The 13,243-nt window shown below is 39.8% G+C and overlaps 1 protein-coding gene across 2 annotated transcripts in view; it reads left to right on the forward strand.

The window, feature by feature from the left end:
* Nucleotides 1-828: 828 nt before the first annotated feature.
* SSPN (sarcospan) overlaps nucleotides 829-13,243 on the forward strand; it is a 35,142-nt gene continuing 22,727 nt past the window's right edge. The window contains exon 1 of one of the 2 annotated variants that reach the window (XM_008165841.4): nucleotides 829-1,313. In XM_008165841.4, the coding sequence (XP_008164063.2) occupies nucleotides 999-1,313 (315 nt within the window). In that variant the 5' untranslated portion in view covers nucleotides 829-998. Of the gene's footprint in view, nucleotides 1,314-12,013; nucleotides 12,284-13,243 lie in introns of those variants that run through there. The other variant, XM_008165844.4, reaches the window with a different exon arrangement.

Genomic DNA, 13,243 nt, shown 5'->3' on the forward strand with positions numbered 1-13,243 from the left:
CATTGCAGGACCATGCCTATAGTGTGTGTGTGTGTGTGTGTGTGTGTGTGTGTGTGTAAAATACCATTCACCTGTACACTTCTTTGTATATTCTACCCATAAGAATAAATAAGAAAGTGCAATGGGGTAATAGGGTGATATAATGCTCCTTCCTTGATTAATTAATAATGAAGCGTAGCCCTAGTAAATGTTAAGGTACCAATAAATACTTTATGCTCCATCAATACCTGCACATAGTCGCTAGTTCTTGTTACTTTCCATAATGCATGCAAAAGGAGTACATGTTTTTTTAAGATGAGTCCCTAGTGTTCCTATTTGTTAAATATTCGGTACCTCCCCTTGCTTTTTAAAGTTATGGCAAATTCTGGATTGCTTGAAATCCAGGAAACTGTCTTTGAATTTTCTTCATGTCACTTACACACTCTTTTTATATACACATAGTCTCCTCACACTTACACACAGGCTCAGACACACAAGTAGTAGACTTTTGCATGCAAAAACCACACACTTGCGTACGGTGTGCACAGCACCTTACTGATTCATTCTATTAGCTTCTGTGTGCTAATAACGTAGTTGTAGTGTGGTGATCAGCTTGTGCCTGTTAATTTCACACTCACAAATCAAATCAATCCCCCATGTGCTCAGGCAGCCCCTACCTAGACAATGGTTTCCTGCATATTAATGAAGTTCACACAAGCAGTGATTATGATTACATATGCACAGTTCTCATGTGCACAGCCAGCCCCAGCACAGGCAATCTGCTTCTGCATGTTGGCAGTTCACTACCCCCCTTGATTCCCCCTCTTCTCTGGGCTATATGTGGCATTTAGAAGCTCTGACAATCTGCTCCAAATGTTTTCCATATTTGTTCAGCCTCCTTGATTCAAATACCAGGAACAACTCAGCCAGCACAAAGCGAAGCTTCAGGGGCACACACACACACAAAAAAATCCCCACCTCAACACGCCCATCAGCCAGAAAAAAAAAAGTTCATCAACATGAGAAAAGAGGAGAAGAAACCTCAGAACAACACGTCCCTTAAAAACCAGAACCAGGCAGGGAAGGCACCTGAAGGGGAGAAAAGCACCGATCCAGCCAAGCAGCAGGAGCCAGCAATGAAGAAGAAAGCCAAGGGGGATCCCAAAACGGGCCAGGAGGAGGAATCCCACACTTGTTGTGGCTGCCGTTTCCCGCTGCTGGTTGCTTTGTTGCAGCTGGTGTTAGGCGTCTCTATAACAGTGCTGGGCTTCATTATGGCAGGCATCAGCTCTTCTTTACTAGTCAGAGACACTCCATATTGGGCTGGGATAATTGTAAGCATAAAGTCTGTTTCTACATAAAGTGCATTTGCCAACATTAATGCAATCTGCATGATGCTACACTTACGACTAACCAACTGCATGTCCTACACCATATATGAGCTAAACTAACTATAAATATTCCTGCAATTATATGTCTAATTTACTTTCCCAAGGAAACTGCTGTTGCAGTATAATATAATCCTTCATATTCTTCCCCAAAACACCCCAAAACCTTGAATAAAATACAGGGTTGTTGTGCACCAGATGTATATTATGTTACCTATTAACCTGTTTGCTATTAAATGATGGTTAGTAATGCTGAAAAAAATGTTTACTATTTATGTTGATATCCTCCCCCCCCCCCCCCAAAAAAAACCCAGTCAGGTTTAAGAGGGTGAAAGTATAATTATAAACCTCTAATTCAATGTATTTATAATAGTGTCAGAAAAGAACTGGCTGTTCTTTTAGCTTCCACACTGTGATGAGTTAAAAAAAGACTGTAACTTAACCCCTTTCGTTCCCCCCGCTGCCACATCCCAAATTCTTTTCCATAAAACACACCACATGTGGCTCTTGGGACTAAAGGGTTACTATGAAATGCAAAACAAGTAAGTCTGTAAAGTCTGAAGGGTGTGACACAAGCCAGCTAAAGCGAGGAAATTCAAAGTTCCGAGTGACAGGCTAGCCTTGTCTAATGCAGTTCTGGCACAAAAAACACAGTGGCAGGAGTAAAGGGTGGGGTCCCTGATAAGTCTATTATGATCATGCACATACATGCAACCAGCTTAGAAATATAGCCCAAATCCTGAGCACAGGATGCTCCTGTAGATGTCACTAGGAGCTGGGGGCACTCAGCAGCTCTCAGGATTTGGCCTTGTTTTATTTAATAATTTTTAGAGAGACAGTACATGTGGCTATGGTAACATTCCTGTGTTGGGGTGTATATTATATATGTTTTGCTATGCCTATTATTTCCCCCCCAAAGGACCATATTTCAAGTAGATGTACTCTTACGTGTTTGTACTAATTCTAAGCATTATTAAACCAATAGAACATAAAATCTTCCACCAAGTAAATACATATTTAGGCACTTTAACAAAGAAAAGATTCTTGATGCAGTAGACAGTGTATCGTGTACCACATAAACATAAATCCTTATTATTTGAGGCTTATTTGACCTGAATTGTTATGGTTTATTGTATTAATCCAGCTGCTGCACAGAACAATTACATCTTTGTGTTAGAGATAATTTGATAAGGATTGCTGAGACCTAAAAGTCAAAGGCCCAATCCTGAAAAAGTTGGAATGATCAGGACCTGAGTTTCTAAACAGATAATGGGTCATTTTAATTAGCCCTTTCCCCTTTTCTTTCTCTTCTTCCAAAATATAGATCTAAATGTTCAGTTATGTCTTGCAGGGTGCAATACTACCCCCACTTACAGAAGAGAAATTGCCAATAGGACTTGCTCCATTACAAAGGGAGGGTGGAATCATAGAATCATAGAATCATAGATTATAGGACTGGAAGGGACCTCGAGAGGTCATCGAGTCCAGTCCCCTGCCTGCATGGCAGGACCAAATACTGTCTAGACCATCCCTGATAGACATTTATCTAACCTACTCTTAAATATCTCCAGAGACGGAGATTCCACAACCTCCCTAGGCAATTTGTTCCAGTGTTTAACCACCCTGACAGTTAGGAACTTTTTCCTAATGTTCAACCTAGACCTCCCTTGCTGCAGTTTAAACCCATTGTTTCTGGTTCTATCCTTAAAGGCTAAGGTGAACAAGTTCTCTCCCTCCTCCTCATGACACCCTTTTAGATACCTGAAAACTGCTATCATGTCCCCTCTCAGTCTTCTCTTCTCCAAACTAAACAAACCCAGTTCTTTCAGCCTTCCTTCATAGGTCATGTTCTCAAGACCTTTAATCATTCTTGTTGCTCTTCTTTGGACCCTTTCCAATTTCTCCACATCTTTTTTAAAATGCGGCGCCCAAAACTGGACACAATACTCCAGCTGAGGCCTAACCAGAGGGGAACAACAAACTAGGGCATGCAACATTTCCACTTAATTTTTTTAAGTTAACATGTCCTAAAGTTTCTGCAAACACTGATGGTCAAATTCTCTTCTCAGCTCCACACTATGGATCTCCCAAATTTTGAACAACCTCTTCATTAGAAGGCCAGATAAACACCCACAAAGATTCAGGGCTTGATCTCCAGCTGGAGTAAATTGGCAATGCTCCATTGAAGTCAGTGAGGGCATGCAAGTTTACAGCTGCTGAGCATGCTTCTTGATTTTCCTGTAAGCGGCCAACATTTTTAAAAAAAAAAGTGTAGACCCAAGAATCAGCACATAAAGCTGTGCTACCCTTCCAGAGGGAGTCCCCAGCCAGACCAATGCTCACTGAAGTTTTGCGACCAACCTGTAACTCAGGTAATATTTGCCACGATTGATGAACTGTTTGCAGGAATTTGGCCTGACATTTGGATGGGTGTGGGCTGGGTATAAATAATGCAACGCTCAGTTGTTTTGCATGGCTTCAACCTGAAGAGCTAATGCAAAGGATTTCAAGATATTGGTTCATGAGAGTTTAAAAAATAAAGAGGTAGCTGAGAAGTTGTGCCATTATTTGTTTATATATGATTGCACTGTGACGGATATGCATGTTGCTTGTTGGGACACTGGCTGGGAAAGGTTGAGAACCCGTGAGCCAGAGCGAAGTTTGTCAGTGTAGCTCCCAGGGCCTTTGCTGGTAGTCTGTAGGACAGATATCCTGCTCACAGTCTTTTTGGTTGGTATTAGGCCAGTGTAGAGATTGGAGATCATGCATATGGGCATGGGATGGAGTGTGTCTCGCTCATAAAACAAATATGCTCCTATTCTGTAGCAGAAAGTGCATCTTTCTGGAACTCCTTTATTAACGCAGAAATGAGCAACATTGCCTTTCTTGGCAGCGCAGAAGAACGGAAAGTGGTGGTGTAAAATATCAATGTGTGCTTGTTTTAGTAACATCCCACTCAAGTGCTCTTTTCAAAGGATTTGATTAGTGTTCAGATTCACCAACTGTTTAAGAACTGTAAAATATATTATCAAGACCTTTTTAATGAAGTTAAAGACAGTGGGCTAAATTCACCCCCCCGTGTAACTCCATCAGAATTACACCCGGAATGAATGTAACCCCCTAGCTGTTGTTGAAGTATGACAAAAAAATGAAGGAAAACTCCTAATGTGTTAAATAGATCCTGACTGATTTTTTGCTTTATTAGTGGCAAAAGTATTTTCAGTTACGAACAGTGTGACAAAGTGCTTTAGTCCATTAGCATGGATGAAAGGGAACTTGTCTAGTGAAGCAACTAGAGCAAAATGTTCCCAGTGAAAACCAAACCAGGCAAAACTAGTGTGGATTCAGGTTTCATTACAAATTCAAAACTTGGTCTTGGTTTGTTGTGACAAGACTCCAGAAATCTCTTGAATAAACTTGGGCTGTTTTTTGGTTCTGCGGCTACTGTGACACTCCCCCCCCGGCAATCAGTGTGGACAGAATCTGGGACCCATAGCACCGAAAGCACAGGCTTCTACTGCTGAGCAAAACAAGTAACACTATGGATTAGTAGCAGTAGTAGGCTCTTCCCTCTCTAGCAGCTAGTCCACACAGAAGGTAAGTGATGCACTTAGCCGCATCACACTAAAACTATTTCAACATGAAACCAGGTGAAACTTAGCAGTTTCAGCTGAGTTTCATTTGAAATACAATGGATGCTATTTAGAAACCAAAGGAAATGTTCATGGGAGAAACCACTGAGCTTAATGTAGTTCTAGGCACTATTAGGCTCTGTGCCCAGAGAGCAAAAGCAGAGTTACCAGTCTCAACCTATTCCCTTTAAAACCAGAATGTACCTGTTGTATCCATAGAGCCAGGTAAATCAATTCAGATAAAACAGGAGGTGACTGAAACCTCTGTTCAGAGCTTGGCTCTAACTCAAGCTGAACCCCTTTTTATGCAATTTTGAAAATATTCAGATAAATGTTCTGCCATTGGAAGCAGGGCTCTCAAAGAGAAATGGCACTGAGCCAGGAGTGCTGAATCCTTTGCTAGGTTCTGCCCTGATGTGCTATATTACTTTAGGCAAGTCACTTAGGCCCAGATCCTCAAATGTACATAGGCCTCTAACTCCTATTGAAATCCATGTGAATTAGGCATCTAAATACCTCTGAGGCTCTCGGCCTTAACATCTCTGTTCTCTCCTCTATAAAATGGGAATAATAATTATCCATCCATCTTTTTGCTTTGATGAAAAAGCACTATAGAAGCACTATGTATTCTTGTTGTTGTTGTTCATTTTCATTTCCTTGTGGCCTCTCCAGTCAGTACTAGAAGCACAAATAGTGAATTTCTTCATGAAAGTCTATTCTCACAGTATTTCCACCATAACCGGAAGTAGGGAGTATCAGAAATTTCACAAGCAAGCCTGTTCCCCTGAGATGTTCAGTCCAGTTAAGATATTTCTCCAAACCTCATTGGAACTATCTGGAGTCAGGGATGCAGATCTTAAAGGAACTGTAGTCTCATTAGTTCTCAAACCTCATATTAGCTGGCCTTGCCTATCTCCAGATGCTCTAGAGGAGAGAGAAAACTGTGGAATTCACAAAAAAATAAAAACCCTCTTCAGGACACACAAGAAACAGTATATGTGTTCTGGATGTAAAGCATAAAACCTTCTCCTCTTACTCACTTATGACCTTTTTTAAAGTACTCAGCACTTTCAACTGGGGGGGAGATTTATTTTTTCCCCCAAATGGTTGAACTCCCATCTAGCATTTCGATAAGGATCAGATTTTCAAAAGTGCTCAGTGTCCTGGAGCTCCCATTGTGATACTTAATGGGACATATTTTAAGAGCTCAGAACCCAATGAGTTGATCTCTACTGAAAACCTGGCGACTTATTTTGGCCTCTATGTGAGAGCTGAACACTTCTTAAAGACTGGCTCTTAGGCATAAATTCCTTCCTTTCCTTCCCATCTCTGACCTCCAAGTCCACCCTCTCCTCCACCCTATTCTGTGAAAGTGAGGCCTATTCATCTGTAGCCTCTCAAACCCAGATTCTCCTGCCCCTGCCTCTTTATTCTTTCATCTCCTCCCCTCCCTTATCTTTAACTTCTTTCTCTGCTCTGCTGACAAATGCACTCTTGTTGGCTGAAAATACTTACCATTGACAACACTCTTAAGCTGCTACCCTTTCTCCCCCATTCTTTTTTTCCTTCAAGATGGTTGACCTTTAACCTTAAACTACCTAGACCAGTCGTTCTTAACCTTTTTCATGGTCTTGTTCCACACCAGGACATCTCCTCCCCCCCCCCCATCATCCCAGAACTCCACCTCCTTCCCAGAATCTCCCTCATGTTTAGCAATATGGTGGCCATTGACTTATTGATTCCTGTTCATAGCGGCCTGTGAAGGGTCTGGCTTCCATCATCTGAGCTCTATTAATTTTAGGTTGCGGGCTAGTGGAGCAAGACTGATGCAGGTTTTTATGGTGCAAAAGCTAGACAGAGTTTTAATTTCAACATTCTATGAATGTTATCCATCCTCATTTTTATAGTGCCAGAAATGTATATGGCACTTTATAAAACCTTCAATAGAATGAGACATGTTCTTTGCCTCAGGCAGTTCACAGTCTAGGAGAGACAAAACAAATAAAGACACATCAAAGCATGTGGCAAACAGTTCAGTAAAAGAGGAGTGTGGAAACTGGTTTTGAGATCGGATTTTCAGGAAAGAGAGAGAAGGCACCTTATGGAGAAGAATCAGAAGGCTCTGCAAGTCAAACTAGCCAATTATTGGGTTGGCTGAGGAGCTGGCCCCAGTCCCATTTATGAAAAGACTTTTAAAAAATATCTCCCAGCAGTGCATATCCCTCTAAGACTCTGATAATTGGGATGTTTAATTTAAAGCAGGTGACTCTGTCTTTGGATTTGGGATTTTATTCTTGCCTCTGTCACTGATGCTTTCATTGGCCATTCATTGCCAAACTTAGCTGCCTCAATCAATATTTAAGCAACAAAATGGGTGTCCTGATTTGCAAAGGGGTTGAGCACCTGCTGGGCTCAATAGGAATTGAGGTGCTCTGCACCTCTGAAAATCAGGCCACTAACCCTTAATCTCTCTGTCTTCAGATTCTTAAAGTTCAATCCTCAGGTGTCCCAAAGAGGACCATGATTGAACCTTTGAGCTGGAGGACATAGAGGTGGATGTAGAGTAGTGTCTGTTCCTTGACCCTTTCTAAGGTCACTGCACCACTCCAGCACCCACAGTGCCCAGTGAATGCCGTGCAGCTCTAAGGTCAACTTGTGCTTCTGGTATAGGGCAAAGTTTCTTTACAAAGGGGATGAGGAGCAGACCCTCCAGCTTCAAAATTGGTACAATGATACACATTGAACTCGCAGGGGTGTTTTGTGGCTTAATTGTTGGTAAAGTGCTTTGAGATCTTTGGGCAAAAGGGGTCATAAAAGTATAAAATATTGTTGTACTGGAGTGTGCCAGTGAAAAGGATTTTACTGTGCTATAACGCAATGTAAGTTACAAAATGGCCTTAAAATTGTCATGTTGATTGGTTGAGGCTAGCTAGACAGGTGATGTTAATTGTACTACAGTAGTATAGACTGGACAGGGCGTACTGCAACTTAACCTGATCATATAACGTGAATAATTTCCACCATTCCTCTTATTTAAACTATTTATATCTAAATCATACATTACACCCTTAACAGCTCCCACAGAAGGATCATTATCTGTACAGTCTCACCAGTATAAGAAAATACAAATTCATATGAACAAACCATAGTCATCCCCTCCTGCCTTGGATTTTCCAGGCCACAACACAGGATCCTCCTCATTGCTGTGCATGAATCATCTGCATTGGCTTCTCAGTGATGGGCCTTCCAAATTTCAGGCCACAACTTTGTCCTCATAGAAAAGACAATAATTAAGAAGTACGAGCAGCTTGAGCAGGAAATATTTGATCTCATTCTATACCAATCTGGGGAATGTTGGGTTTGGCCATTTAAATCCACTGAAATTTCTTCCCTTCTCCAAGTATGAGAGAAGAGAGATACTTCCTAGTCAGCTCTGGACCCATGCTGGTTGTTGGGGATGGGTTGGTTGTTGCTGTGGACACCTATTCTATTAGCAGTTGTGGATGTGGCTTTCAGTCATGCTTTACCTACTGTACAACGTGGCTGGGTTTTTAACTTTCACTAGTTATTAGAGAAACCACTTTCAATCTTTAATAAAGGTGACAGTTAAAACTGGCACAGTCAAGGCAGCTAATGGATATCATAGCCATACAGGTATCCATTTTTCTCTTTATACAGGCCATCTTTAATTGGTCATGATGAACATCAAAGATTGGGGGGAGGGGGATTTGCTTCAGATGAATAGCCAGAAATTTGGCTGTTTAAATTAACCTTCTCCAAATCACCTGAACCTCTGGACTGTGCAAAATGGGGCACATTTTGTGAAAGAGGCTCTTTTGGGTTTTCTAGTACTTGCTTATAGTCTGGTCTGGAAATACCTCAAGTGCTGTATTCCTCATAGTACAGTGATGGCCCGACAATACTTACCAGCAGTTACCATGCACTGGTATCTGAGTAACCACAGCATCTGCTTGTATTGTAAATTGGAAATAGCTGCCATGTCTCAATAATAGAGCTGGGAGGGAAAGAAACATTGGGAATTTTTGGTGAAAATGTTACCCTAGTATAAAAATTGAAATTTGACAAAAGTTTCATTATAAAATTTGAATTGGTTTTGAGCATCTCTGCTCAGTACCTTTGTGTGGTAACTGAGAACAGTAAACAGTGACTTAGTGGTGAACACTATGTTTTGGCACTCCTGGTCCAGCTGGAACCTGGAAGTGAAATAGAAAATTAAGCAATCTTTGCCAAATCACCCACAGAGTTTCTGATATGGGTTTTGTTTGTGCAAAAATTTCAGTTAGGTTTTTTTTATTCACTCTGGTTCACACATCCCTCGTATATACTTTGACAATCCTAGGTATGCTTGCCACACAGTCACAGACTTGGTGCACGTGTATCATGCCACCCCCTATTCGGTTAATTTTTTACATGGTCCTTGAGTGAGCCCCCAGTACAGTTAAAATTTATCACCTGGTGATTCAAGATAAATGTCTGCATCAACATTTATCTTTGTTGGGCAGCGTGAAAAGACTCCAAGCTGTCCCTCAAAACCAGCAACCACAAAGGTCTTCTATAGCAACTCACATTTAAGTTTCTACAGAAGACTTTTGTGGTTGCTGGTTTTAATAGCTACATAATGTTGTGAGCCTATACAATTGACTGTGGAAATTTAATCTTAAATTGGGAGAAATAACAACCTCATTGCTGGTTACAGATCTAATACAACAAAGATCATTACAGAAAAGTGCTCTATAATTTCAATAACTTTTCTCTAGGTGTGTTTTTTTTTTTAACCATATGGTAGAATTTAATAGAAAATTTATATTCCTAGCATAGGGACCTGGATGATGGTGTTTTGTTTTGTTTTTAAACTAGGGCTATCAAATGATTTTAAAAATTAATCACGATTAATTGCAATTTTAATTGCACTGTTAAACAATAACAGAATACCATTTACTAAAATATGTTTTGGATGTTGTCTACATTTTCAGATATATTGATGTTAATTACAACACAGAGTGCAAAGCGTACTGTGATCATTTTCTATTATTTTTTATTACAAATATTTGCACTGTAAAAAAGATTAAAGAAATAGTATTTTTCAACTCACCTCCAAAAGTACTGTAATGCAATCTTTTTGTTGTGAAAGTGCAATTTTACAAATGTAGACTTTTTTGTTTTGTTACATAACTGCATTCAAAAACAAAACAATGTAAAACTTTAGTGACTACAAGTCCACTCAGTCCTACTTCTTGTTTGTCTTAGCGATTGGCTGGCCAAGTTTGTTTACATTTACGGGAGATAATGCTGCCCACTTCTTATTTACAATGTTACATGAACGTGAGAACAGGCATTCGCATGGCACTGTTGTAGCCAGTGTTACAAGGTATTTACATGCCAGATATGCTAAACATTTGTATGCCCCTTCATGCTTTGACCACCGTTCTAGAGGACATGCGTCCATGCTGATGACAGGGTCTGCTCAATAACAATCCAAAGCAGTGTGGACTGATGCATATTCATTTTCATCATCTGAGTCAGATGCCACCAACAGAAAGTTGATTTTATTTTTTGGTGATTTGGGTTCTGTAGTTTCTGAATCAGAGTGTTTGCTCTTCTAAGACTTCTGACAGCATGTTCCACACCTCGTCCCTCTCAGATTTTGGAAGGCACTTCAGATTCTTAAATCTTGGGTTGAGTGCTGTAGCTATCTTTAGAAATCTTTTATTGGTACCTTCTTTGCGTTTTGTCAAATTTGCAGTGAAAGTGTTCTTAAATTGAACAACAGACATTGGGTCGTCATCCGAGACTGCCATGGCATGAAGCTAAGTATCCCCTCTCTGATAGTGGTGAGTAACAGATACTTCAAAGAAAGATGTCCTATCTAAGATAGTGAGAGGTGACTTGTAGTGGGTAATTATGGAATAACTTGCTCAGAAGGAAAGTTTCTTCCTAACTTCATCTATTAGTGGTTGGCTTGTTCCCTGAAGCATGAGGGTTTTTATTCCTCTTTAAAAAGGTCATTCTATTTAATGTAACTCTGGATATTCTCATTATCCATAAAAATGTGTAATCCTCTTGGCCTCAGTGATATCCTGTGTCAATGAGTTCCACAGGTTACAAATGTGTTGCTTTTCACTCTGTTTGCTCTTTTGATTACAAGGGTTATTTTCTAAAATTCCTGCTAACCAGACCATATAATAAAGCAGATGAGTAAAATTAGTCACCTGCATAAGTGTTTCCAGATATGTCTTGGGTTAGGGCCCAATATGCTCATTTGAACCAGATTTTCCTCTTTCTCAATCTCTTTTCAGACATTTTCAGCTCTCCTGCCTCTCCCAAATCAGCACCATATGTTTTCCAAAATCTGTAGGAAATTCTTGGAAGGCAAATATACATCATTTGACTGAGAGGCCTACCTGTTTTTAGGGCCACCTTTTGGCTGAAATTGCAGCAGCAGCAGCAGCAACAACAACAACAACAACAAAAAACCCTCATAATGTACTAGGTAGAAAAAAGAGCAGATTAGCGCAATCCATGGTTTGGACAGCTGTAGGAATAAAGCAAACCACATTAATATATTAGTGTGACAATAACTAATGCAAACCACAACTGCAATTTATTTTTGACATGTTCATATTTCCCCCAATTAGGTATATTACATCAACATCTTAATCATTACCAGACTGTATTCTGCTATCTATCTATTCTCCATCTTTGTGTTGAGACCTTGTGTGATTAAAGTATGAGAAAGTTACAAGCAACTTAAAATAAGGGTGATTGGATAGGGAGGGCAAATCTGGTGGGCCTTACTTGGGAAAAACTCCAATGAGTTCCATGGGAATTCGGTCAAAATAAAATCCTCTGGATTTGGCCGATAAGAAATAAGTGGATTGTGCATTAATTTTTTTTTTTTTTTTTGCTTTTGCAGACCATATTTTTCTCACCCTTCGTTGCCATGGTTAGTTCAATGAGTGTAATAGGTCTGAGGGATGACAATTAGTCATGTAAAGCAGGAGGATGTTTGTGCTTCTGTTGCCGCCAGCCTGGCTATGCTTTTTGGAAAACAATCAACCTTTGTCCTTTGAAGACCGGTGTGGATGTTCAGCCTGTGCCTTTATTTTGGCAGTGAGAAATGAAGTTGGTGTTGCTGGCTTTTTGCTGCGGCAGGTTGGAGGAAAGACTATTCTTTCACTGCTTTCGTTCCACTTTTTAGATGACTAAGCTACGTAAAGAGTGGCATCTTGCATACTTTGATGGAATCTACTCTGCATACGGAAAGTGGGTATTCGTAGTTTGTCAGTCACCATAGTATTATTATCACTACTTAATATTTGTTTTGTGGTATTGCCTGGAGTTCCCAATCAGGGACAAGTTCTCCAGTGCTAGGCACTGGGCACAATGAAATATCTTGTCCCAAATATCTTACAAGCTATGGGCTATCCTGGAAAGGAATCATTGCAAGTCTAGTCCTAAGTAATTGTATTTAGGTCCCAGTATAGGGGCTGGTTCTGTTCCCATTGAAATCAACAACAATTAAGTTGTTCACTTCAATGACGACAGGATCTATCCCTGTTTTCGGTAAGCAGACAATTTCAATAACCATTCTAATAGTAGTTTTGTTTTAAAACTTTGATTAAAAACACAATAAAAACAATTAAAATGGATCCATTTAGAAACCTGCTAGATGAAAAGAATGTTGATATTTTCCACAAATATATTTTTTTAAATTTTTCAACCAGCTCTAATAAATATTTATTTTCAGTGGTGTGTGAAATGTTTTGGTATGTGAGAGGATGTAGTAACCAAAATTAAACCTGTAACCTTTGTAAGTACATCTGTATCGCATCCAAGTATTTTTCTAGGCAGTGCTTTTTGAAATTTAAACTCCTTCTGTTTTAAATTTTAAATTTAAATTCCTTTCAGGCAGCTATCTGTTCAACGAGGGGTGTGTTAGCTCACACGGAAAATTCTGAAATAGGAACTTGAAATAAACTCGGACTGAAATTTGCACAGGGTTGAAGTGCTTATTCCTAGTTAGTCAGATAATTAGGTCAGCTCTTATAACTCCTAAATACTATTCCATAATTCTTACGGAATCTGTTTTATTTGTGTAACAAATGCATATTGATTGATGATAACCCAGTGCTAAGGCTAGTGCATCTTACATCATATATTTAGTCAATAAGGCATGGGAAGTCTGTTTCATGCTGGGATATTGCAATGGCTATTGAACCATTA

The sequence above is a fragment of the Chrysemys picta genome, chromosome 1 (genome assembly GCF_011386835.1).
Source record: "Chrysemys picta bellii isolate R12L10 chromosome 1, ASM1138683v2, whole genome shotgun sequence".
Classification (NCBI taxonomy): domain Eukaryota; kingdom Metazoa; phylum Chordata; order Testudines; family Emydidae; genus Chrysemys; species Chrysemys picta.